The 27271-nt window shown below is 50.4% G+C and overlaps 2 protein-coding genes across 2 annotated transcripts in view; both read right to left on the reverse strand.

The window, feature by feature from the left end:
- LOC115382613 (membrane-associated phosphatidylinositol transfer protein 2-like) overlaps nucleotides 1-8165 on the reverse strand; it is a 23256-nt gene extending 15091 nt beyond the window's left edge. Inside the window, exons 1-8 of the mRNA XM_030084430.1 lie at nucleotides 8032-8165; nucleotides 4627-4841; nucleotides 3645-3766; nucleotides 3283-3516; nucleotides 2867-3175; nucleotides 1126-1221; nucleotides 846-947; nucleotides 636-700 (exon numbers count right to left, since the gene is read on the reverse strand). Of these exons, the coding sequence (XP_029940290.1) occupies nucleotides 636-700; nucleotides 846-947; nucleotides 1126-1221; nucleotides 2867-3175; nucleotides 3283-3516; nucleotides 3645-3766; nucleotides 4627-4841; nucleotides 8032-8109 (1221 nt within the window). The 5' untranslated portion in view covers nucleotides 8110-8165. The remainder of the gene's footprint in view (nucleotides 1-635; nucleotides 701-845; nucleotides 948-1125; nucleotides 1222-2866; nucleotides 3176-3282; nucleotides 3517-3644; nucleotides 3767-4626; nucleotides 4842-8031) is intronic.
- An 8763-nt stretch (nucleotides 8166-16928) lies between these two features.
- The window catches only part of mphosph9 (M-phase phosphoprotein 9), a 30054-nt gene continuing 19711 nt past the window's right edge, over nucleotides 16929-27271 (reverse strand). Inside the window, 4 exon segments of the mRNA XM_030085402.1 lie at nucleotides 16929-17538; nucleotides 20563-20631; nucleotides 20974-21268; nucleotides 21375-21495. Of these exon segments, the coding sequence (XP_029941262.1) occupies nucleotides 17437-17538; nucleotides 20563-20631; nucleotides 20974-21268; nucleotides 21375-21495 (587 nt within the window). The 3' untranslated portion in view covers nucleotides 16929-17436.

A 27271-nucleotide genomic window follows, 5' to 3' on the forward strand; every position in this document is an offset into this window, starting at 1 on the left:
CAGTCCATAACTCGACAAAACTAGTCCATAACTCAACTAAACCAGTCCATAACTTAACAAAACCATTTCATAAATCAACTAAACCAGTCCATAACTTAATAATCCAGTCCATAAATCAACTAAACCAGTCCATAACTTCACTAAACCAGTTCATAAATCGACTAAACCAGTCCATAAATCAACTAAACCAGTCCATAACTCCACTAAACCAGTCCATAAATCAACTAAATCAGTCAATAACTCAACTAAACCAGCCCATAAATCAACTAAACCAGTCCATAACTCCACTAAACCAGTCCATAACTTGACTAAACCAGTTCATAACTCCACTTAACCATTCCATAACTCCACTAAACCAGTCCATTAATCAACTAAACCAGTCCATAACTTAACTAAACCAGTTCATAAATCGACTAAACCATTCCATAACTTAACTAAACCAGCCCTTAACGCCATAAAACCAGTCCATAAGTCCACTAAACCAGTCTATGACTTGACTAAACCAGTCTGGTGGTTTTCATGTTCTCCACTTGGTGGTTGAGTTGCCAGTAACACACAGTGGCAGAAAAGATGGATTTAAGACTGGGTCCCCTCAGGCGGTCTCGGACCATAGGTTTGGAAACGTGTGTGTGTACCTCCACCTGGGCCTCCTGGTTGTTCGTGAAGGAGAAGTCTGGACTAGAGTCCAGGTCCAGGGACTCTGTGGAGACAGGAGCAAGAGGATCAGAGTCCAGCTGGACCTGCAGGTCTTCAGGGTCCAGCTGGACCTGCAGGTCTTCAGGGTCCAGCTGGACCTGCAGGTCTTCAGGGTCCAGCTGGACCTGCAGGTATTCAGGCTGTCTCACCTGAAGCCTCGTCCTCCAGCGGGTCCATCTTGTCCATCAGATCGTTGGAGTTCCACTTGGTGATTTCTTTGGAGAACATTTCTTCATTATCAGAGAAATCCTCTGGAACCACAGAGAACCTTCAGTTACGCTCCAGAACCCGGTCTGGTTCTACCCTCTGAAGGAACCCGGTCTGGTTCTACCCTCTGAAGGAACCCGGTCTGGTTCTACCCTCTGAAGGAACCCGGTCTGGTTCTACCCTGCAGGAACAGGAACATGTGGAGAACGTAGGAACTTTTACCGTGAGCGTCGAAGAACTCGTCGTCTGTCGAGTCTTCAGAATCCCGAGCAATACTCTGGATCCTCCACTCCGAGACACTCTGGTGGGAGGGACTGGCTGCACACACACACACACACACACACACACACACACACACACACACACACACACACACACACACACACACAAATAGACACATTATTATTTTAATAATTACCAAAGCTAGAAAATTCCACAGGAAATTTTGGATTTGTGCCTGCCAGCTGCTGCCCACTGCTGTGTGTGTGTGTGTGTGTGTGTGTGTGTGTGTGTGTGTGTGTGTGTGTGTGTGTGTGTGTGTGTGTGTGTGTGTGTGTGTGCGTGTGTGCGTTCTCGTATTTCTATCCTTGTTGGGGCCAAATGTCCCCACAAGGATAGCAAAACGTGGAACGACGTGCCTTGTGGGGACCTTTTTCCGGTCCTAAGTAGGAGAAACAGTGTTTTCTTGACCATGTTGTTGTTACTGAAAAAAGTAAAAGTGCAAAAACATTTCTTTAGGGTTAGGCTTTGTTGTGGTGTGGGTTAGGGTTAGGGTAAGGGTCAGGGTTAGGGGCTAGACATGAATGGGAGTCAATGGACGGTCCCCACAAGGATAGAAATACGAGACTGGGCGTGTGTGTGTGTGTGTGTCCTCCATATCCACTGTGAGCTCTGAGCTGACATCAGCTTTCACAGCCTGCAGTTGCTCTGTTGCCATGGAGACCAGCTGCTCTCAGCAGGTGTGTCTGTTGCCATGGAGACCAGCTGCTCTCAGCAGGTGTGTCTGTTGCCATGGAGACCAGCTGCTCTCAGCAGCCATGACAGTGAATCAGCAGTTTTCCAACCAGTGCGAATGGTTGAAGAAATGTTGCTGTTTGAGAACCGAGAGGCAAAATTTAAAAAAAAAATAAAAATTGCACGTTGAGCGTCACAAGCCTTTCATGGATTCATCCTGAGGTTTTCCTGTCTGGAGGTTCATCCATTCATCCAGGGACAGACTGTGAAGATGTGTGAACATTTGGATTTGAGCCAGAAAATCTCTCTGAAAGCATTGGAGCGGATGGAGAACGTTCTGCACTCTCCTCAAACAAACACATCTGGAGAGAGAACCGTTTGAGAGAGAGACGAAATGAGAGCTTTGTGAGACTCACAAGGAAAATAGCTCCGTTTAGAGGTATGATGTGTTTAAATAGGTACTTTATTTGTCATTATACAGTGAATGTACAACGAAATTCTTCCTCTGCGTTTAACCCATTCTTCCATGCCACTGACGCTTTCCATAGGAGCAGTGGAGGATTGACCTATCGTGCAAGTTATCGGTTGATGGGGGAAACCAGAGATGCCAGAGGAAAGAGGGAAACTCCACACAGGAAGGCCCGCACAGACCGGGGATCGAACCCATGACCTTCTTGCTGTGAGGCAAGAGCGCTAAGCACTCATCCACCGTGCTGGTATAAATGGAGTCTCTCCAATACACACCAATGATAAACTCCAGAAACGGCTGAAAGTCTCACCACACTTTAAAGCTCACAGTTTAAAGTGGTAGAATATACTGAAACGAGGTTTTCACATCTGGATAGAGGAGGACACTCGGCTCGACTTGGTTTGACATGTTAATGACGTCTGTGTGTGAAAGTATAGCGAGGCAGCATGGACTTGTAAACACAACCTGCCTCTTAACCCCCCCCCCCGACAGAGCCCCACCTCCAGCAGAGCCCCGCCCCCAGCAGAGCCCCGCCCTCACCTCCTCTCTTGGACGAGCGGTTGGAGGACCTGGAGGACGTGGACCACTGCTTGGTCAGCTCTCCTCTTGTCTCCAGCGGGTCTTCCGGCTTGGCCCCGCCCCCCTCGGCCTCGGCGGGGGCCCCGCCCCCCTCCGGCCCCTCGGCGGCGGCGGCGGCCTCCTCGCCCTGGCTGAACTGCGCCATCTTCTGGGCCAGCGCCAGCTGCGTCTCCAGCTCCAGCTGCCGGATGTCCTCCATGGTCAGACCGAACCACTCGTCCTGCCAGCACCACGCCTGGCGGTGCGCTCGCACCATCACCCTCCGCAGGCCTGGGGGGCGGAGACACACGGTCACACACACACATATACACACTCACACTCTCACACACACACACACACACACAGACACACACACACACGCTCAGAGCGCCTCTTACCCACGTCGTGGATGAAGCGCTCGATCTTGGACTGCATGCCCCAGTACCGGAACTCCACCTTGCACAGCTTGTAGGCGGACATGACGGCGCTCTGCGACGGGTTCCGCTGGATCTCCTGGATCCAGTCCTCCGACAGCGGACCCCGCCCGGTCTTCAGGGACCGGTACAGCCGGGGGTCTTCCTCCACCAGGTACTCATGAGGGGCGATGTAGTCCTTCACGATGTCGATGGGGTCTGGAGACGAGAGACGGACTGAGAATAGAGCGTCTTCCTCCTCTAACGTTGGATTATAGAGCATCTTCCTCCTCTAGCATCAGATTATGGAGCTTCTTCCTCCTCCAGCATCCAGATAAGACACTCACCTACAGTCCTCTGTCTCTTCTCGGCTGAGGACAGGTTGAAGACGTCCCCCTGGTCTCCAGTGTCGGGTTTGTAATACGTCTCGATGTCGATGGAGAACTTCTCTACAAACGGACAGGTGTACCTGAGGAGCAGAACCACGGCGTGTCAACACTCGTCCCGAATCCGTCCACCTGAGTGATCAGCTGACTGACCGATGAGGGACTCCCAGTCCGTCCTGCCGCCTGCTGAATGTGTGAGCTAGAGGGACGGAGGCGTCCGGGACATTTCACTGCATTTTACACCAGCAGGTTGTTAAAGGGGCGTCTTGTCGTCTCCGTCATTTGGACATCCTGGACAGCCACCAGGGCAGGACAAACCGGTTCAGACCAGTCGGACGAGACGGGAAAGAGACATTTAACTGTTCAGTCAGTGACGGTTCAGCGTCGCCACTGGGGGGCAGTGAGGAGGTCAGTTATTACAACATCCTCCAGAAGACGAGAGAGAGGACAGGAGAGAGGGAGAGAGGAGAGAGGAAGACATGAGAGAGGAAGACAGGAGAGCAGAAGAGAGGAAGACAGGAGAGAAGAAGAGAGGAAGACAGGAGAGAAGAAGAGAGGAGGCAGGAAGACATGAGAGAGGAAGACAGGAGAGAGGAAGAGAGGAGAGAAAGACATGAGAGAGGAAGACAGGAGAGAGGAAGAGAGGAGAGGAAGACATGAGAGAGGAAGACATTAGAGAAGAAGACAGAGAGGAAGACATTAGAGAGGAAGAGAGGAGAGAGGAAGACTGATGGACATGAATTCAGCAGGAGGAGAAAATCTGGCAGAAATCCAAAATGAGGTCATTCTGCTGAAATGCTTCAAATAATTAAAAAAAGCCTCCATTAGCAGGATGGAGCCCCCCCCCCCCCCCCCCCCTCCCCCCACCCAGCCCCCCACCCCCCTCCTGTTCCCGGTCCCGGTCCCGGTCCCGGTCCCGGTGTTGGGAGGCGGCGCTGCTCACCGGGTGCGGGTGTAGGGGTAGGCGTTCCAGGACTCCTCCTCCACCCGCAGGGCGTTCTGCGGCAGGATGGAGCAGAACCAGGACGGGATGTGTTTCCCGATGTGGTAGACTTTGCGGGTGTACTGTCCGGTTCCGCCGGGCCCGTCCTGGTACGGCCGGTTCTCCAGGATCTCCACGCCGCTGCCCTCGCCGCAGCTCTCCTCCCGGCTCTTCTTCTGCACAGAAACCGGCGCTCAGCAGCGGGTTCTGGGTGGAACCCGGCAGGGTTCTCCATCTCCTCACACACTGCACAACGCAACTCTCGGTTCACAGCGACACCGACCTCTCTCTTGTTGCCATGGAAACGGTCAAACTGGAACTACTGGTTTAATATTCCAGCTGATGGCTGGACGAACGACGCTGGTGCCAAATTACCAGAGTCTGATGCTGCATCATCGGCGGGTCTGGAGGAAGTTACTGATCAGCTGATCTATCAGTGAGCGCCTGCTCCTCCTCTGACCTCTGACCTTTTCAACTCTTTCTTCAAGCGTCTGCTCCTCCTGATTTGCTTCGTCAGCTTTGACTGTTTTACTACCCACAATGCATTGCGCTGCAAGTCACGTCCTCTCATTGCAGCTGCTGGACGTCCGCCTGGAAGAGAACCAAAACCCAGAGTCTGGAGGGGACCAGAGTCCACCTGCTTGATCCGGATCAGAGTTCAGGGGAGCCTCAATACAAGAACTGTGGTCCAGATCCACCAGGACTGAAGGTCTCTGAAGTGGACTCTGATCCAGATCAAACAGGACTGAAGGTCTCTGAAGTGGACTCTGATCCAGATCAAACAGGACTGAAGGTCTCTGAAGTGGACTCTGATCCAGATCAAACAGGACTGAAGGTCTCTGAAGTGGACTCTGATCCAGATCAAACAGGACTGAAGGTCTCTGAAGTGGACTCTGATCTGGATCAATCAGGACTGCAGTTCAAGTCCCCGAGGCTCACAGGACAATATTTTCGAAGTAAAACCCAAAACTTTGCAGCTTTGTGTTTTTCCAGTGAAGATGCTCACAGCAGCTTTTGAAAAAGGGGTCGGTCTCTGTGTAGACAACTGAAACTCTGGTCCTGGTCCTGGTCCTGGTCCTGATCCTGAGCTCCATGGCCGTACTAAATAGTACTTCTGCACGTGCTCAGTAGATGACCAATCAGAACAATAGTTTCCTCCAGAGTGTCTGGACTCCCAGTCCAGATTCCCCTGGTCCTGGTCCAGGTCCAGATTCCCCTGGTCCTGATCCAGGTCCTGATCCAGGTCCATATTCCCCTGGTACTGGTTCATGCTCTCCTGAACTTGGCAGTTTTAGAGTTATTAAATCCAGTCTAATGTTTAACGTTTTGATAGCCAACAAGCTAGCAGGCTTGGTGAGACGGGCTGTGTCCAAATGTCCACACTGTCCCCTCTGCAGGACAGTGTGGACGCCATCTGTAGGGCTGACCGAATGAAGGCACGAGAAATTTCCCACAATGCATCTCGAAAAGTAGTGAGCATCGATGCTCCCTAGACGGCTCATTACCCATGGTGCATTGCGAATCTCCAGCAAAATGGTGCAAGTGCAGCAGCGCGAGCCGGGAATAATTTAATAATATATTTTATTTATTTTTCAATCATTAGAAAGAGGACAGGAAAGTAAAACGCAGAATAATAGCACATTTAAAGAATATGTATTACAGATGTTTTTGTGGAATTGTGTCTTGGCGAGCCAGTGCGTCTGGTTACCATAGTAGCGGCCAGGGGTTTAGGTTAGCAGGTTTAGGAGACTGGTAGTTCAGCAGGTAGGTTAGCAGGTTTAGGAGACTGGTAGTTCAGCAGGTAGGTTAGCAGGTTTAGGAGACTGGTAGTTCAGCAGGTAGGTTAGCAGGTTTAGGAGACTGGTAGTTCAGCAGGTAGGTTAGCAGGTTTAGGAGACTGGTAGTTCAGCAGGTAGGTTAGTAGGTTTAGGAGACTGGTAGTTCAGCAGGTAGGTTAGCAGGTTTAAGTCGTGGTTCAGCAGATCAGGAGGTGAGGGGAGGCAGGTGGACCGGTAGATCAGTGGAACGTTAGGAGGTAGTCAGGTACATGTGGGTTGGTCAATAATCAGCTGGTTAGGTCAGTATGAGCCAGCAGATCACTGGTCACATGGATCTGGTCTGGGTTGATCTGACTGATCGGGGATCAGGGATCGTTTCTCAGACTCTCCTGATTCCAGGAAGCCGAGTTTCTCTCTTCCTGCTCGCTGCTCTCGCTCTCTCCGGTGGAACGAATGATCTGGGAATCAAGATGAACGGTGGACAGGATGCTCCGCCCCCGCTAACCCCCAACCCCCACCCCAGCTCCACCCTCCATATACCCCCCCACCCTCTATATGCCCCCCCCCTTCTCCTTCACACCACAAACATAATGATTGCAGCTGCAGCCAAACTGCTGATGTCACGGTTACCATGACGACTGGCGAACAGCTGACGTTTGAGGAGGTTTAGGGAGAAAAGGAGGGAGAGGAGGAGGAAGAGAGGAAGAGGAGGAAGAAGAGAGGAAGAGGAGGAGGAAGAGAGGGAGAGGAGGAGGAAGAGAAAAAAGAGGAGGAAGAGGAAGAGGAGGAGGAGGAGGAGGAGGAGGAAGAGGAAGAGAAAAAGAGGAGGAAGAGGAAGAGGAGGAAGAGGAAGAGGAGGAAGAGAAGGAGGAGTAGAAGGAAGAGAAGGGGGAAAGGAGGAGGAGGGAAAGAATGAGGAAGAGGAAGATAGGGAGGAAGAGGGAGGAAGAGGAAGGGGAGGAGGAAGAATAGAAGGAGGAAGAGGAGGAATAACTCAAAGGGTGAAATGAAAAACGTCAGTTGGGCTGAAAAAAGAGTGGAAGTGTTGAAGCCAGAGATCAGATCCTGAGCTGAAGGTTCTGGAAGCAGCAGCAGGTCCAGAGGATCAGCAGCTCGGTTCTCCAGACGGAACCCGGCAGGAAGGTTCTGCTGGTTCTCCAGGATTCAGTCCACCGCAGAGAACCAACCAGACCGGAGCCTCTTCCTCCTCCAGCCTGACAGGCATTAACTCTCACCAGCCGTAATCCACTCAGCGCTAACAGCTAAGCTAATGCTAATGCTAATGCTAACACTGCAGCAGCACAGCTTTGAGACGCTGGGCTTTAAACAAGAAACTAGTTACTTCTGAGTAGCAGTAACTGGCTCAGTATTTAGTTACTTTCCAGAGAAAAAAAACTGAGGAGAACAAATGTTTCAGAAGCGAGTCGGGAGACGGGTGAGTCAGTTTAAATGAGTCCAGGACAACAGGTGGAGTGACGGACTCCCCTGGACCTGCAGCGCCGGGCGGACGGCCCCGGTGGACCCGGTGGCCCCGGTGGCCCCGGTGGACCCGGTGGCCCCGGTGGAGGATCAGTGTGGCGAGGCTCACCTGGATCATGTAGAGCTGCGCGATGCGGTACTCCTCCACGCTCATGGGCATGGGGATCCGGTACTCCTTGATCAGCATGGCGGAGCCGGACCTGGACCTGGACCTGGATCAGGACCTGGACCTGGATCTGGAGCTGTGGTCCACTCAGAACAGGCTCACCTGCACAGCATGGTCACACCTGAGAGGAGCCCAGAGCAGAGTGTGAGCCTCGGAGCATGTTTGTGTCAGGGATTACACCCCCCCCCCCCCCCCCCACCCCCACCCCCACCCCCCCGGACACCAGCCGACACTTCCTGTGTCTCCTGCAGATCTATTACCAGGTAATCCAGTGACCCAGCAACAGCCCAGAAATCCCCCCGTAACCTAAATCCCTGCAGGATGCCGGCTGTGTGTGTGTGTGTGTGTGTGTGTGTGTGTGTGTGTGTGTGTGTGTGTGTGTGTGTGTGTGTTTCCTGTGGAATGTCCACACGGTTCACATGCAGGTATTGATTGAATATTGTTTTTATTCGCTGACATCAGGTTCATGTATTCATCCAACTTTACTCTGAATTAAAGAAGCAGCAAAATATCAGATCAGATTAAACCAAACTACCACTGAGACAAACTACCACTGAAACCAAATTACCACTGAGACAAACTACCACTGAAACCAAACTACCACTGAAACCAAACTAACACTGAAACCAAACTACCACTGAGACAAACTACCGCTGAGAGCAGGGCGGCTGCTGGAGGCTCTGATGGTTGGTGGAGGTCAGAAAGTCCGCAGTGTCAGTGAACGCCTCGTCAGAGGAAGCAGCAGCTCTGATGCTTTCAATGGTTCCTCTGAGTTACAACAACAACAACAACAACAACAACAACAACAACAACAACAACAACAACAACAGCAACGATCAGAGTGCAGCTTGAAGATCGCCATGGCAACAAACCAAAGAATCCAGAGATCAATATAATCCTGACAACTGAGGAACTGAAGGTTACACCGAAATCCTCACAAGCAGAAAACCTCTGAAACACAAGGATGACACAACCCAAGCAATTACAGTCAGACAGCAAGCTGCTACAGTCAGACAGCAAGCTGCTACAGTCAGACAACAAGCTGCTACAATCGGTCAACAAGCTGCTACAGTCAGACAACAAGCTGCTACAATCAGACAACAAGCTACTACAGTCAGACAACAACTGCTACAGTCAGACAACAAGCTGCTACAGTCAGACAACAAGCTGCTACAATCGGTCAACAAGCTGCTACAGTCAGACAGCAAGCTGCTACAGTCAGACAGCAAGCTGCTACAGTCAGACAACAAGCTGCTACAATCGGTCAACAAGCTGCTGCAGTCAGACAACAAGCTGCTACAATCAGACAACAAGCTGCTACAATCGGTCAACAAGCTGCTACAGTCAGACAACAAGCTGCTACAATCAGACAACAAGCTACTACAGTCAGACAACAACTGCTACAGTCAGACAACAACTGCTACAGTCAGACAACAAGCTGCTATAGTCAGACAACAAGCTGCTATAGTCAGACAACAACTGCTACAGTCAGACAACAAGCTGCTACAGTCAGACAACAAGCTACTACAGTCAGACAACAACTGCTACAGTCAGACAACAACTGCTACAGTCAGACAGCAAGCTGCTACAGTCAGACAACAAGCTGCTACAATCGGTCAACAAGCTGCTACAGTCAGACAACAAGCTGCTACAATCAGACAACAAGCTACTACAGTCAGACAACAACTGCTACAGTCAGACAACAAGCTGCTACAGTCAGACAACAAGCTGCTACAATCGGTCAACAAGCTGCTACAGTCAGACAGCAAGCTGCTACAGTCAGACAGCAAGCTGCTACAGTCAGACAACAAGCTGCTACAATCGGTCAACAAGCTGCTGCAGTCAGACAACAAGCTGCTACAATCAGACAACAAGCTGCTACAATCGGTCAACAAGCTGCTACAGTCAGACAACAAGCTGCTACAATCAGACAACAAGCTACTACAGTCAGACAACAACTGCTACAGTCAGACAACAACTGCTACAGTCAGACAACAAGCTGCTATAGTCAGACAACAAGCTGCTATAGTCAGACAACAACTGCTACAGTCAGACAACAAGCTGCTACAGTCAGACAACAAGCTACTACAGTCAGACAACAACTGCTACAGTCAGACAACAACTGCTACAGTCAGACAACAAGCTGCTATAGTCAGACAACAAGCTGCTACAGTCAGACAACAACTGCTACAGTCAGACAACAAGCTGCCACAATCAGACAGAAACTACAATGAAGAACTAGAACAGAACTGCTACAACATCAAAACAACTGAGAACAGAGAAAATGAATCGACTAATCAACAGTGACAAAACATACAGCAAAACTACAACCGATAGACTCAGTGACAACAATCCACTGACAATACACTGATGACATCCACCACACACACACAGCAGATAAATGAAGTGTGTGTGGCCCATCCGGCTGTCAAATTTAGTTACAGAACCTGTTTCCATGACAACGGTTCAGGTGGAACAGAACCATTTCTTTTTCAGAAAAGTTTTTCGTTTCCACGGCAACCAAAGAACAGCTGAAAACAGTGTTTTCATGTCCTTCCACTCTGAACATGAACACTGGAGAACTCCTCATCTGGACACAACACCAGGCCGGACTGTCGTTATGGTGACTGTCAACTCTAGGACTACTAGGACCAGGAGAGCCTGGACTGGAACCGGAACCAGGACCAGAACCAGAACCAGAGCTTCCTCGTCTCCATGGAAACGGAGCAGCGTCGTCACGTAAAAGACGCCAAAAATCAGAATCAAACATTTTGCATTGAAAACATGTAAAATGAGACTCCTGCCCCCGCCACCCCCCACCCCACCCCCCAGACATCCTGGCCCCAGCCCATCCTGCCCCCCCCCCCCCACACCCCCCCCCCCGCCTCCCTCTGTCTGCACGCCGTTCTCAGGTTCCATCTGCAGTTTTTCTCAACAGGCGATGGTTTTTTTTTTTTTTTTTTACCTCCAGCTGATCCTCCAGGGGGGCCTGCAGGTCCTGGTTCCACAGAGAACCCGAGTCCCGCCGGGCCCCGGGCCTCCTGCGGCTCATGGCTGCTGCTCTTCCTCCTCCTCCTCCTCTTCCTCCTCTGATCGGGAAGAAGCGTCACTGATTCAGACCAGCTGTGAAACCAGAGAAGCATCGATCCTCTCCCTCTCTCTCTCTCTCTCCCTCTCCTCCTCTTCTGTTGCCATGGTGACCCATGAGGCCGCCCCCTGATTGGCCGGCTCGGTCGTGATGCGGCGCCGCCCCCCTTCCCCCCCAGACCGATGTCGTTGTGTAACAGAGAGGAAGAGAACTCAGGCAGGTGAGACTGACGGCGGCCAATCAGCCAATCAGTGAGCAGCAAAGCTCCCAGGTCACGGCCAATCAGCAACATGACTTCTAGATTTTTTGTCAAATTATTTTTGAAAACATGAATTTTTACAGCCGAGAAATGAAAACTGAATTTTCTCCAACAGTGAAAACAAAAAACAGAAAAACATGGAGGCTTTTCCAGATTTAAACTTCTAGAATGTCCCGATCCGATCCGATCCGGTCCGATCCGATCCGATCCGATCCGATCCGGTCCGATCCGGTCCGATCCGATCCGACCCGGAGCCTTCAGGACCCTCCAGGTTCTCCTGGGTTCTCAGCGAATCGGTCAAAACTGCTGGATTTTTACAGTTTCTTCATTAAAATCTGTAAAACCGTTCTGCTCATGAGCACTACGGTCAGTCAATGTCCGAGCGCCGTTGTCTTGGAAACAGACGCCATGAAGCACAGCAGGAGGTTCCAGCTGGAGCTGCCCCCTGCCGGGGCAGGAGAGTCGAGCTGCCCCCTGCTGGGGCAGGAGAGTCGAGCTGCCCCCTGCCGGGGCAGGAGAGTCGAGCTGCCCCCTGCTGGGGCAGGAGGGTCGAGCTGCCCCCTGCCGGGGCAGGAGAGTCGAGCTGCCCCCTGCTGGGGCAGGAGAGTCGAGCTGCCCCCTGCTGGGGCAGGAGGGTTGGAGGCTCCAGGTTCTCCACTCGTTCTGGATTTGAGGGAAACCTGCTGAGTTTCTGCTCGTGGAGTCTGGGGGAAGGGGGGGGGGGGGTCTTTAAGTAACCAGCTGACGAGTTTCATTTGATTGTTTGAGATGCTTCGATGAGCCGAACAGCTGAGAGGAACCCCCCCCCGGCTCTCCATCATGCCCTGCCGCCCCCCCCCCCCCCCGGCTCTCCATCACGTCCCGCTGAGTCTTGGATCCAGCTGGAGATTCACATGAAGGTGAGTCAACGGGGACAGCAGGTGGACGGGGTGTGTGTGTGTGTGTGTGTGTGTGTGTATGGGGGGGGGGGGGGGGGGGGGTCTCTCTCTCTCTCTCTCTCTCTGCTCTTGTCTCTAAAAATAGATTCCACTCACTGAGGTGACGTGGCGTCTCGTGACGAGACTCCGCCCCCCCCAGTCATCCAGAGGCATCGGTATGCAGCAGTACCCCCACGCCTCAGAAGGATGGATGGATGAATGAATGGAGGGGGAGGGATGGAAGGAGGGATGGAGAGGGAGGGACTCATCCTCACAGCCTCCACTGAATCAGATCCTGCAGCTTCTTCACACTGGTGCCTCAAGCAGGCCACGCCCACTGCCCCGCCCCCGCCACGCCCCCTGCCGCTCAGTCAGACCTGCTTCGGCGCTTCAGTGTGTTCATCTCAATCAGGAAAACACACAAAACCAAAGAAGTGACGGAAGAAGACCTGACGGAGCTGAAGAGCCTCCGGGAGATTCAGACTGAGAAGCAGCTCAAACCAAGATTCACACAAAACCAGCTGGAAACGAGGTGAAACATGAGGAAGCATGAACACACCTGGAAGAGACTAAACAGAAGTGAGTGTGTGTGTGGTGTGTGAGCAGCGCGCGCGTGTGTGTGTGTGTGTGGTTTGTAGTCGTTTCCCTTCAGAAGTCAGCTTCTCCACATCAGTCGTCCTCAGCAGCTGATTGGCTGAACTGGAGCCTCATCTTCAATCCAACATTCATCACAAAGGCTTCATCACTGACGTGTGTGTTTGTGTGTGTGTGTGTGTGTGTGTGTGTGTGTGTGCACGCGTTTTCATTACAAAAACCTACAACAGCAACAACTGGTGGCTCTACATTTCTTAAACAACTTACTGAGACATTAAAAAAATGCAACAACAAGGAAACAATTCTGATGGGAGATTTTAACATCAATTGGTTGGATAAAAAGGATAATGATAAGATTAAACTAAAACAAATAATTTCAAGGTTTCATATGACACAAATGGTTAAGGGTGCAACACGCATCAGTAAAACCTCCCAAAAATTGATAGATCACATATTTGTAAATAGAGAAGACAGAATCACTAAGAGTTACAACTTGATAACGGGAATTTCTGATCACAATCTCACTTTGATTGTTAGGAGATTGTCTAAAAGGAGATACAAAGATCATAACATTGCTGATCCAAATTTATTGACTTCGTATATTCCGAAAAAAGACATGGAATTGTTCCATAGAGAAATACAGCAGATCAAATGGAATCAAATAATAGAAGGGAAAATTTGTCAAACAGCAAGTAACGACTTTTTGAAAACCTTCAGTGAAGTTCTGTCTAAATATATAAAAAAGGGTCCTTTTAAAAGAAACAATAAAATACCTCTTCCCTGGATAAACGGGGCAGTGTGGGATCTAATGAAATCTAGAGATGCAGCCCTTAAAACGTCCCTGAAAACACGCCTTCAGACTGACATTCTTCTTTATAAGGGACTTCGAAACAAAGTGACCGCATTGTTAAGAAGAGAAAAGGCTAATTTCTTCCTCACTCTCATTGAACAAGCAAGAGGTAACACAAAGAGGCTGTGGCAAACTATTGATAAAATAACTTGTAAGAAAAACAAAAAAATGTCAGAAACTAGAAATCAAAATCAATGGAAATCTTGAAACTGACACTCAAATAGTAGCTAATAATTTCAATAATTATTTTATAGATTCAGTCAGTGAACTCTGTGAGTACAACAGCTCTGTTAAGCCATCTGATTTGTTAGTCCAGAATGAAAATTTAAATTTAAGTAGAACTCAAAGTATGTTATATTTCAGAAGAACAAATGAAACTGAAATAAATTCAGTATTGCAAACATTGACGAATGCAAAAAGTAAAGACATATGGGGTTTGGATAATACTCTTCTCAAATTACATAAAGAAGTCTTTCTCACATCGATCACACATTTGATAGCATATTCCCAACTGCTTTTAAAACTTCAGTAATTACTCCGGTTTTTAAAGCAGGTGACAAGCAGGAAGTGAGCAATTATAGGCCCATTAGCATACTACCTGCTGTTTCAAAAGTTACCGAGAAAGTGATTGCTGAGCAATTAAAAAAATATCTTGATAAAAACAATCTCTTGCATCCCATGCAATTTGGATACAGGAAAAAAACACTCCACTGAAACTGCATGCTGTTATTTTATAGAGGAAGTTAAAGCAAAATTGGACAAGGGCGGAGTCGTGGGTGCCGTGTTTTTAGACCTTCGCAAAGCGTTTGACACGGTCAACCACTCTGTGTTACTAAAAAAACTGAGCAATTGCAATCTGTCTGGAAGTGCACTGCAGTGGATAGAATCCTATCTCTCTGATCGTGTCCAGTGCGTTAAAGTCAATAACAAACTATCGACAACCAAAGCTTGCAACACAGGTGTCCCTCAGGGCTCCGTCCTTGGACCGTTGCTTTTTACGCTTTATATAAATGATCTTCCCTCAGTATGCAGTGAAGTTCACATACAGATGTATGCAGATGACACTGTTGTTTACGTGCATGGAAAAGATGCCACCAGTGTGGCTAAGAAACTGACTGACGTTATGGGAAACATCACTAAGTGGCTCATGGAAGCTTCACTCACTCTGAATATTAATAAAACTGTGGCAATGTATTTTACTAAAACTCGATGGCTGAAAATCTTCCCAAGCATCCACGTAAACAACAGTCAAATCAGAGTAGTAGATGAATTCAAATACCTAGGCCTCATTTTGGACCCAACACTCTGCTTTAAAAAGCATATTAAAAAGGTTTCCAACACTATAAAGTACAGTCTGTCAGTTTTTAGACACATTAGAAATACACTGAATCAAGATGCAGCTAAAATATACCGCGATGCGATGATTTTCTCTCATATTAACTATTGTATTTCATGCTGGTCACAGACAAGTGAAACAATATGAAACCTTTAAAATCTTTGTATAATCAAGCTGTAAAAGTTCTTGATAAAAAGCCGTTAAGATACCATCACTGTCAGATCTTCGAGAAATACAAAATGTTAAACTTTGATAACTTAATTGTGTTTTCCAGTGTGCGATTGATTTTCAAAATTGTGAACAACTGTGCACCTCCACCACTGAAAAAATTTGTCCAACTTTGCTCAGAGGTGACAACCAGGACTTCTAGATCCACGAGCCATAATAACTGCAGACTGCCTTCACGCGACTCTTCATTCTCGCGATCGGCCTTCTCATATAAAGGCATCGAACAATGGAACAAACTCCCAGACGTACTGAAAACATCAAAAGACTTAAGAGACTTCGCTTGTAGTATCAGAGAAAAACTTATTGAGAACCAGCGGTGTTGCCATTGAAATGTGATTGTAATTTATTGTTTTAATGTTTATATCTTTTAATTTGGGGTATAATTGTATGACTGATTGGGATTGAGTGATGTGTAAGTGTGATTGTAGAGCTCTGCGATTGTAACACTTTTATATTTTATATTTACCTGCTGAGGGACTACGGATGGAAATTAGCCAGGGCTAAATCTGGTGTGAAGCATCTTTAAATAATGTTTTTCACACATTGTCCCTGTGAAATAAACCAATAAACTAACTAAACTAACATCAAAATCTCACTGTCTCCAGCTCCATGACAACATGAAACACACACACACACACACACACACACACAGTGTGTGGTGACCCCCCCACCCCGGCTCACCTGCAGACTCTCCTCGGTCAGCTCTCAGCCTCGTGCCGGCGAAGCTCCTCCCTCCGGCGAGGCTCCTCCCCCCAGCCAGGCTCCTCCCCCCCGGCGCTCTGGGGTTCCGGCTGTCCTGTCAGAGCGGTTGGTCCTCCTGCAGGGAGCCGGGAGGCGCCCCCTGCTGGAGCTGCAGCAAACTGCAGCTGATCCGGCTCCCTGGGAGGAGCAGACCAGGACCGGGACCAGGACCGGGACCAGGACCCAGACTGATTACTCTGAGTCTGGTCTCAGGTTGGGACTGAGCCGTGCCGCCGTTCTGCTCCACACAGCTCTAGAAAAGCTGCCGACAGTCACTGGGGCTACAGCGTTCTCATTTCTAAGTTCTGGTTATCCGGAACGTTCAGAAGCAGGTTTTCCTCTTCAGGAACCGTTTGACGCATTCAGAGAACCGGCAGGGACCGGCGGGGACCGGGAGGGGCCGGCGGGGACCGGCAGGGACCGGCAGGGACCGGCGGGGACCGGGAGGGGCCGGCAGGGACCGGCAGGGACCGGCGGGGGCCGGGAGGGACCGGGAGGGATCGGCGGGGGCCGGGAGGGACCGGGAGGGACCGGCAGGGGCCGGGAGGGACCGGGAGGGACCGGGAGGGACCGGGAGGGACCGGCTGACGAAGTTCATACAACGTTCCGAGTCAGAATGCATCCGAAGGCTTCCTGTTTCCACGGCAACGTTCTGAGGACGACTGTTTCTTGTGGTTCTACTGAGCGTGTACAGAACAACCGTCCGATACAGCAGTGTTCCCCGTTTCCATGGAGATGGAGAGAACCGTTGTAAAGTTCCGTTTCCATGGAGACGGAGCATGTGGTGGTTGGAGCCGCCGGCGCTGCAGAACAATCAGGACGACTGATTCATGTAAAAAACTTCATTTATTGTGCAACATTTTAGTTCCAGTGACGTTCATGACAAAGCAGAACATAAAAAGCAGTGAGGTCCGTGTGTGTGTGTGTGTGTGTGTGTGTGTGTGTGTGTGTGTGTGTGAGTGTGAGTGTGAGTGTGAGTGTGAGTGTGTGTGTGTGTGTGTGTGTGTGTGTGATGTGGAATGTAAACGAAGAATAAAAAAAGAAATTCAAGTCAAGAAGCGCTCCAGGTTCGAACAATCAGCTGAAATGGAAACAGGCAGTGGAGACGATCCAACATGGCCGCCGATCGATCAACCAATCAGATCGATCGGATCGATGTCCGGGACTACAAAAGTAAAAATCTGTGCTTTTACTAAAAATAGAAATCTGCTCCTCAATTCTGTCAAAAAGGTCCCCGAGAAGAAGAGAGCGGTAGAAAAACACACACTCGCACTCAGCTGCGCACGCACTCACACACACACACACACACACTCACACACACACACACTCAGACGGCTATGTGTTGGCGGACGAGCGCAGGACGTGGAACCTCTTCAGGACCATCCTCAGGGAGCCCAGCTCTCGGTTCAGACGCTCCAGACGCTTCTCTAAGGCCACCTGGGGTCAAAGGTCAATGGTAAATGGTAAATGTTCTACACTTATATACCGCTTTTTCATCTGCATTAGCAGAGACCAAAGCGCTTCACACTGCAGGATCACATTCACCCATTCACACACACATTCACGCGCCGGTGGAGGCGGCTGCCGTGCAAGGCGCTCAGTCCGTCCACCGGGGGCAGTTCAGGGTTCAGTGTCTTGCCCAACGACACTTCGACATGCAGACAGGGGGAGATGGGAATCGAACTAACAACCTCCCGATTGTCAGACGACTGTCAGACGACTGCTCTCCCCACTGAACCACATGCCACAATGCCACTATGCCGTCACACACTCAGAACACTGGAAGTATTTAACAGCAGATCTGTAGAAATATGTCGACATTTAACATGAAAATGAAACATTAGAAGATTTCAGCTTCAGAAAAACAAGACGACAAAACAGGAAACAAAGAAAATCTGAATGAATCTGAAAAATGTAAAACGGATAAAAAGATTTATGAAACAAAAACTGTTATTTTGAACTGTGATTTTTTTAAATTAAAAAAAAAAATGACAAAAAAAAGTGAAAATGTTTTTAAATCATGAAAGCTGTACTGAAATAAAAGTTAATGAATTAAAATAAACTAAAAGTCATTGAAGAACAAATTAACTGTAAAAATTAGAAACTGTGAACAGAAAATATGATCAAATAAATGAAACGAATGAATCAAATGAAACATAAATGAGGAACAAAGGGAAAAAAAGATGAACCTTAAAGTTGCAAGCAGCATGGGTCGGGACCGAGCTGACCTGCCGACCCCCAGACCTGCTGAACCCCCGCTGACCTGCTGAACCCCCGCTGACCTGCTGACCCCCCGACCTGCTGACCCCCCGACCTGCTGACCCGGGACTGAGACGGTCCTGGCTCCTCGCTAACAGCTTTGATTTTAAAGCTTTTCAAGTCCCTGCAGGAAAGACCTGACTGTCAGAGTTTGATTGACAGCTGCTCTCATCTGGATGATGTCATCACTCTATGCCCATATATGGCCACGAGGGTCCGCTGGATGATGTCATCACTCAGGATAAACCGATTTAATCGGCGGATATTTGAGTTTTTTACGCGTATCGTAGATTCAGGGATTTATTTCTCCCTGGCGTGATTTACAGACAGACAGACCCTGCAGGGTTAAAAGCACCAAACACTTCTTGCTTATTCTTTATTTTTCAAAGTATGTTGCGTAAAGTTGAACAAAGCCGTTAGATTTTTTTTTACTGTTCAATAAATATTTCTTATTTTAACCCTTTAAGCTCGGGGCCATTTTCGCCTAAAAGTTCAACTAAAGACGTACCCAAAGTAAACTGAATGCTGTTCTTGAACTGTTTGGAGTACATGCATGGTTGGGGTCTCATTTGAAAGCTGACAACCTGTATTTTCACCCAGTGCAGTCAGAATTGCTCTAGGTGCTACTGCCACAGATTTATTCATGTTGCAGCACACTGAATTAGGATGAATTTCATTCTTGCCTGAATTTTTTCCCTCTTAAAACACCTGGAAATAAGTCTGGAAGCACTGTGCGAGCTTGAAAACACAATTTTGCAAAAGCCTGGGGTCTTACATAGTTCAGCTCAAAATGTCAGAGCAGTACTACAAGAAATGAGTGTTTCACACATGTATTTGTACTGCTATGCCCCGGCGGGGTCAATTTTGGACATCCTCTGTATACTCCCTGGATGCCCTCTGTACAATGGTATATGTTGGTTTTTGGCCCGTTTTTACATTATTTTCACTCCAAAAACTCATAAAGTACTCAAAAAATCACTTCAGATAGGCTTCAGTGTGGGATAAGGCCCTCAGATTGAGAGGAGCAGGGACAGACAGCAGGTGCATCCCTCAGCAGATATCTGAGAAGTCACAAAACCCCGCTCGCGGGCCAGCCAGCCATTCAGCAAGCTCATTGGCTACCAGCCCTGTCAGTCAAACGTTTCTACCGACGTGATTGGCTCAGAATACGTTGATTACGAGTGATGACGACCGATGACGTGGGTCCATCAGTTTCGGCAGCGGTTGGCTGGTTAGCCATCGGAGGGAGGGATGAGTCACTTGATTGGTTGAAATTTGACGAATAAGCAACGGAAACCGATCAGTCACCATATTGGATATCCTCAGAGCGAGGGAGAGACGTCTGGATGTTTTTATCTGATAAAAAAATGGATTATTATCGGACGCGCACGCGGAGAGACGCGCCGCGTGCGCGCGCGGTGGCGCGTCTAATTCTGGATTATTTGCTTATTTCAAGACATGTTTTGGACAAAAGGCTATACTTTCTAGCTTTGCCTGGATGCATACGTTTGTACTGTGGCAGTTTTTGCTGGATTATCTGGATTATGGATCGTCTGTGATCAGTTATGAGCCTCCAAAGGTGAGTTGCGCTGTTTACTTAATTTGCTGTATGTTGGACAATGTGTTTATATTACCCGCTGTGGTAATCACATCTGAAAGTGGTTTATACCAGCGGATTCATGAGAATATCAGCTTTCTAACGGTACATAGTACGTCTGTGGAATATGCAAAATAATTAATAAATGCATCGGGAGAATATTTGTTATCATGGCGTCATGTTTTGATGGAGCAGAAGCGACATCGGCAGTCCGTAATCAGCCATCAGCGTCACTCTACGCCCATATACGGTCATGAGGGTCTGCCGAGTGATGTCATCACTCTACGCCCATATACGGTCATGAGGGTCTGCCGAGTGATGTCATCACTCTACGCCCATATACGGTCATGAGGGTCTGCTGAGTGATGTCATCACTCTACGCCCATATATGGTCATGAGGGAGACCTGCAGCTGGACGGCAGAAAAAGGCACTTCTGGCAGGAGAACCGGTTCTCCGTCAGGTTGGGGGGTTCCAGAGGCTTCCAGAGCAGCCAGAACTTGAGTTCAGACACCAGGGGGGTCAGGGGTCAGGGGTCAAGTGTCAGGGGTCGGGACACGGCTTCAGGCTCAGTCCCCCAAAATCAAACAGCAGGTTAAAGACTGACCTCGTCCAACCTGGACTGAAGAGACACTCTGAGTCCAGAAGAGGGAAGACGACTGAGAGCTGCTTCTACCTGAAGACACACACACACACACACACACACGCACGCATGCACGCACACACACACACGCCACAGAGACACACACAAAGAGAGAAGGAGACACACACGGCAGTCAATAATAAAATAATGACACACTTTGGACTCATTACTGGAGTGTATCAGGGCCCTGATGGGAGGTGTGTGTGTGTGTGTGTGTGTGTGTGTGTGTGTGCGTGTCCATACTCCAGTAATAATGGAGTCCAGGTTACATCAGAGGTCAGAGGTCAGAGGCAGAAATCTGATTCAACACGTTGAAAAATGAAAATCCAGTCTGAGGGGCTGCAGAGGTCAGAGGTCAGAGGTCAGAGGCCTCACCTGCTGCTTCTCCTGCGTCAGCCGGTCGAACAGCCGCTCCGCCTCCGACAGCGACTGGACCCGGTCCACCTCCTCCGCACCGGCGGGGGGCCCCGGGGGTCCGGACCAGTCTGAGGAGGCAGAACAGGAAAACAGAGAACAGTCAGTCTGGGGGGGGGATGGGTGTAGCGGTCAGGGTGTAGCAGTCAGGGTGTAGCGGACGGTGTAGCCACCTGGCTCTCCGTCTGTGCTGAACTGCAGCCTCTTCCTGCTGCTGGTGAAGGAGTGACGTCTCCGGTCCGCCTGTCCGTCCGTCCTGAGAGCAGCAACACACGGACCGCCTGTAGTCAGCCTCTGGCCTCCTGACGGCCCGCCCCCCCCCGGCCCCGCCCCCCAGCCCCTCCCCCCAGCCCCACCCTCACCCGGGGCGCAGGTGCTCCTCCCGGGGCAGCGGGTGTCCGAAGGCGGTGGAGTAGTTCTCGGTGGGGCAGCGCTTCGGGCTGGATTTACCCGAGAGAGGAGCCAACAGCGTCTCTCTCTTCACTGGAACAACAACCGGACCCACAGAAACATGAACAACTGCAAGATCCTCTGTGTCGTTTACCAGGAGAGTGTCTGTGTGTGTGTGTGTGTGTGTGTGTGTGTGTGTGTTATTTACTAGGGGTGCCAATGTTTACAACGTTTTCTACAAGTGTCACCGGTGATCCAGTGATCTTTTTCTCTTGCAGTTGCACTCTGTGACCACTAGAGGCTCCGTCCCTCACAATCCTGCATTCTCTCTCTATTGCCTCGTCCCCAGACCCCCCAGATCCCAAATCCAAATGTGGATGTGGAGTGGGCGGGGCTGGTTGACGAGGCTAGTGAACTGCTAGCAGTAGCAATAAAGACCTAGCTAGCTAGCTAGCGGCGGCAGCAGTGTCTCTCCCTCCAGCAGGGTTTCCATGGCAACTGGTCTCTGCTGTTGTAAACCAGCTCTTCCTGACTCAGCCTCCACCCAGCAGCGTTTCCTCTCAGCGCTCTTTGTTAGCTGACTTGTAGTTGCCTCGCATGGCCACTGGGTCACCGAGGCGACCAGACGCCTGAACTCCAGGCGGTTGTCCGCGGCGGTGATGAGGTCAGGGACTGGATGGACAGCTGAAAGCTGGGAGACCCAGGTTGTGTGGAGACGTCCCGCAGGTTGGTGCTAGCCTTCGGGAGGGAGTAGATTCGCCGCTCAGAGGACGTTTTTGACCGGTACTGCCTCCGAACAGCACAACATGACCGATCAGCCTGGTTCTTCGCTGTTTGACGGTGACGGACAGACGGCTGGGATTCCCGCTCTTTCGTAAACTCCGCTGTTTGTGCAGCGGCGGTACGGCGGACGCCCAGGACGTTGCGGAGACAGGTGCGGTGGTTGCATCAATACATCATGTTGTCAAGGCGGAGACGGTCCAGGTGTCACAGGAAGAAGGCACGAGTTGAGGGTGCGGAGTTTGGTCGCAGTCCAGATCTTGTCATTGCACCGAAATCGCGACAGTCTTCTGAAGGTCCTACGGGCCAGCTGGAGGCGGCGAAGTGTCTCAGTGTAGAGCAGTCCCTGGAAAACCTGCACTCGAGACAGACATGTTGATACTGACTGTCCGTGGTGGCGGTGGTAGAACGTCGGGCAGAGATCGTACTTTAGTCTTTGACCAGTTGAGTCTGAGAGAGGGCACTGCTTCTTCCAGAAGCTCTAAAGCGTCAGTAATGATGTCTAAGAACATCGTGAAGACGACCACGTCTTCCGCATAACAGAGGCCCGTGAACACAGCCTTGACGAACTCCGAACGTTGTCGGAAAGCGGTCCGACAAACTGCCGTCCGAACGTACTCTGCAGGTGGTGTCGGAGTGAAGGTCTGGAGGAACGGAGACGGAGGGAAGGCCTGTGGCCTGAAGTCAGAGCCAGGGGGCGCTCCTGTCGAGGGAGGCAAAGGCTGCAGAGGTCGACGAAAGCTACAAACGGGCCGGCGGTACTCTCTGCATTGTTGAGCTAGCATACGGAGAGTCCGAACGAAGGCAGCGGTGGAGCGCTGTTTTTTGTGGAGTGCTCTTCCTTGTTTTGGAAGAGGGAGAGGACGACTCCCTCCTTCCATTCTGCTGGGACGCTTCTATCCCGGTAAACCAGCCCCGCCCACTCCTCATCCAGTTTGGATTTTGGAGCTGGGCTCAGTCTGGGTAGGAGCCCATAGAAGGGGATTCGACTCGGTCGTGAAACGGCCTGGCTCGTTGACGCCTTTTGTTTTCAAATTTTTTTGGCGAATTCCGGCGGCTAAACCGGAAGTGACACCGTCACGCCACGTAGCGGAGATTATGGAGAGAAACTTTACTCATTGCAGTTTTCAGACGATGGTTAAAGTTAGAGCCGAAATACCAAGAATTACAGCAATCAAGCAAGAACAAGAGTCTGCGCCTGGAGAGGTTCTGACAGGAAAAGACGTTTTCATGTGTCTTTGCGTGTCAAGAAGCTAGAGCTAATGAGCTAATGCTAACCCTTAGAGAAGTGAACGCATTTATTTGAAGCGCTGATTGGCTGAAGTACGCTTTCAGTCAGAGGAGTAACCGACGCCCCTGCACGAGGTTTCTATGGGCTCCTGTCCAGACTGAGCCCAACTCCACAATCCAAATGTGGATGAGGAGTGGGCGGGGCTGGTTCACGAGGCTACGTTTCATCCTCCAGCCAGATGAAACGGCAGAGTTCCAGTAGTCACTCTGTCGACCGAGGCTTTGAGAAGTTCGCCTGCAGTGTCGTCAATTCCGTCTGCAGTGTCGTCCGGCTCAGCCCAGCTCTCTCAAGCCGGGCGACGGTTCCCTGGACAGAAGCCTGTCCGGCGATCCGGTTCAGCCAGGAGCTGGAGTCATGTGGCAGACTGCTCTTCTTCGTCCAATTTTCATGCGGTCGTTCTCCATTGAGCCCGCTAGTCTTGCTCGCCTGCAGTGACCGAAGAGGTCGAGGATAGTGTCCGAAATCCACAGCTTTTCCCCGAGTACCTGTGAATCCACTGGAGAGAGCAGAACGGATTCGATCCCAGGACTCCTGGAGGTTTTCCGCTGCTGCCAGGCCAGCGAGGCGATCCCTGACTTCGACAACGTAACGCTGAACGACGCCGGATCTTGAAGCCGTTCGATGTTGGCAGGAAGAGGAACGGCGATACCTGCGCTCCGCTCAGCACTGCGGAATACTCCGCCTCCCAGCGTCCACTGAGGAGGACGCGGGGGAGACACCGAGACACAGCATCGGTGTTGCTGCACCGGTGTTGCTGTACCGGGCGGTGCGGCGGATCTGACGGTGTTTAAACCAGGTGCCAGGGACCTTGAGGTCGTGACTGGCGCAGAGCTCCAGCAGTCGGTCGCCGTTGCCGTCTGTGTCCGTGGACGCCGTGAGGGCCGAGCTCGTCCCGAGGAGCCCGATCATCCTGACCGTCACGTCACCATCGTGACGGGAAACACGCCGGATTTCACCGTGCAGCTGCCGGTAGAAGGCGTCCCTGGTTTCTTCATCAGCGCTGTCGGTTGGAGCTGTTGGGGACGCACTGATGGACAGACCCAGCTAAGGCATGACCCGGAGTCATGTTGTCTGCGAATACTGTCCCCCGTCATGAAGGAGACATGACCCCCGCTGTGGTGGAGACGCAGCAGACTTTGAAGCTCTCTAGAACAAAGAGAGAAACTTCTTCCTCTCAGCAGGAGGCCACAGCCATCTTGTTCCCCAGAACCTGAGATGGCTGCCCATGTCCTCCACCATGTGCTCAGAACAAAGAAACCTCATGTAATGGCCGCTTATCTGTTCTCACAGAACAAAGAAGCCAGATAAGGGTGCAATACCACTGCCAACCTCACGAGGGCGCTCGTGAGGCTCCTCCCCAGAGCAGCGGAGGGAGGACTCAGATCGCCTTCTGATTGGCTGAGGCGACCGCCACTCAAAAGTGGAGATCCCGCCCTCCATCTTCAGAGTTCTCTAAAAGAATTTTATCCAGGGAGGACGCACAGCCGTCTCTCCAACGGATTATACCCGGTACCGAACGGACCCGCTGGCCGGGACTTTTGGGACCAGCTTTTCTTCACCGGTGAAGCCCCTTCTCCCAGCGGAGCAGAACGGCAGGGACTCCCCCGGAGCAGACCGAAGACACCGGCCGGACCACGGCTCAGAGCTCCTCCGTTCTCCTCCCCCTGCAGCCGACCAAAACCCAACTGAGGACCCGGACAGAGGAACCGGGACCTCTTCCTCCACGTGGACCTCTCCAAGAGCCCAAGGTTCTGTTGGACGCAACAGAACCCGATCGAGATCAGAGCGACGGCTTTGATCTCCCCACTGAACACCTCATCAGCCACAGGACCCACAGCGGCGGAGAGCCGCTCGTTAAAGCCCCACCACACAAGGTTTGAGACCTGGGCTTTAGGCAGCTTAGATAGTGGTGATGATTCAATGCTTGTGTGTTTTTATTGTGAACCAGGACTGAAGCCGTTCATGATATATGCATTGTTGTTTCCTTTGTTTCCTTTCTTCATCTTGCTCCGTCTCTCTCTCTCCTCGTGCGCCCCGTGCGCACGTTCACGAGCACGCGCTTCCTCCCCACAACCCGCAAGGTGCCGGCTAGCCCTGCATCTGTGCATGTGAGGTAGGAAGACAGGCTCATCTTCCTCCGCCTTTCCTCTTTACTAACCCGAGAGTAGGGAATTGAACAGCGCGGTAGACCTCGAGTCGAGAGCACGCACGCGCGCCGCTGGCTATCTCTCTCACTCCGCCCCTCCCCGCTACCCCTCCCGTGGTAGCCGGACAGGGACCGTCGCTCCGCTCTCACTCAGTTCGCGGAGCCCAGACCCGGGACCCAGAGAGACTCCCCCGCTCTCTCATCCTCTCTCCCTCTCTCTCTCATCTACGCAAGCGTGGATCGCGGGGTCCACAGATGCGCCGCCCGTCGGGCGTTCCCTCATCCTCTCTCTCTCTCTCTCTCTCTCTCTCTACCGCGCATGCGGACACCCACGCGCAGACTCCTCAGCGATCCGGACATTCATGAACACCCGAGCGTGACCCGAGTCACGCCTACCTCGTGAGTCACTCAGGATCGACTCCTGTCGCTTCGGGTGGCCGCTCCGCCACACACACACAGCCACGCTCACGCCCACAATCACACGCACCTCCTCTTCCTCCAGGAAGAAGGACCACACAGCCGACCCCATCGGGCCACGTTCCGAACGGGTTAACGCCCCTTCCTGTGCGTCTCCGGACGCTCACACACACACACACACACACACACACACACACACACACACACACACACACACACACACCACCACTCACACACACACGACTTGCAAGTTTGAATGTTTTGTTTTGTTGATCATGTGTTAATTAGTAATAGACATTGTTAATAAACGCTCATTAACTGAACTGAACGATTCATGCTTCTTTTGGATGTCTTGTGACAAATGCCCATGGTTGGACAGTCTATGCTCGATCTCACACCTTCTCTGATAATTTAACGGTTGTTTATCCAAGATTAACATCCAGCTTAAATTATCTTTCCATCTTTGAGACTGAAAATTGGTAATGAATGTTCCTCTGACGAGGTGGTGCCCCGGAATTATTAATTAAATAACCGACAGGTTTATTTAATGCATAATTCACAACTTCCCTCAGCTCATTTTCTGTAATTTGCCCATTTCCAGTAATTGGTAATTTGTGGCATTATTGATTAATTAATAACACCTTGTTAATCAATAAGTTAATGGTTCAATCACTCTGTGGTCTACTCCATTCCCAAATAACTGATTATTTAGCATTATTAATGAATAAATAACCATTTATTCTGATTAATAATAATTGATGTTGGGTTAAATTACTTCGTGCTTCACTTTAAACAGTTTATTACGCCGTAATTGATTGTTATTGGTGATCCACTGTTAATGACCTGCAATTATTAATTGGTAAATCAAAATTTACCCAAATTAATAAGTAACTAAATTCCTTAAGGTAATCAATTACTCTCAGTAATCAATACTTTAGTAATTTATTCCCAATTACCAATCGTAAACCCCAACAGAGCGAAGCACGAGAAGACGGACGAGTCGAGCGGGAGGAGCCGACGGCACGACGACACCGACGGCGGGATTTTTAAATCAGCGTAACGGTTTCTATTCTGTGTGAGAACTGCTCTACGGGGGAACATTTAGCTGGCTAGTGTTGTTCTCTGAAGCTTTCAGGAAACGTCATCACACCAAAACTTTCTACATGCTGGTGGAAAAAGGACGAGGAGGAAAATGACGAGAAGAGTTACTGGTTTTTCTAAACCGTTAGGATTTG

The sequence above is a fragment of the Salarias fasciatus genome (genome assembly GCF_902148845.1).
Source record: "Salarias fasciatus chromosome 7 unlocalized genomic scaffold, fSalaFa1.1 super_scaffold_4, whole genome shotgun sequence".
NCBI classification, from domain to species: domain Eukaryota; kingdom Metazoa; phylum Chordata; class Actinopteri; order Blenniiformes; family Blenniidae; genus Salarias; species Salarias fasciatus.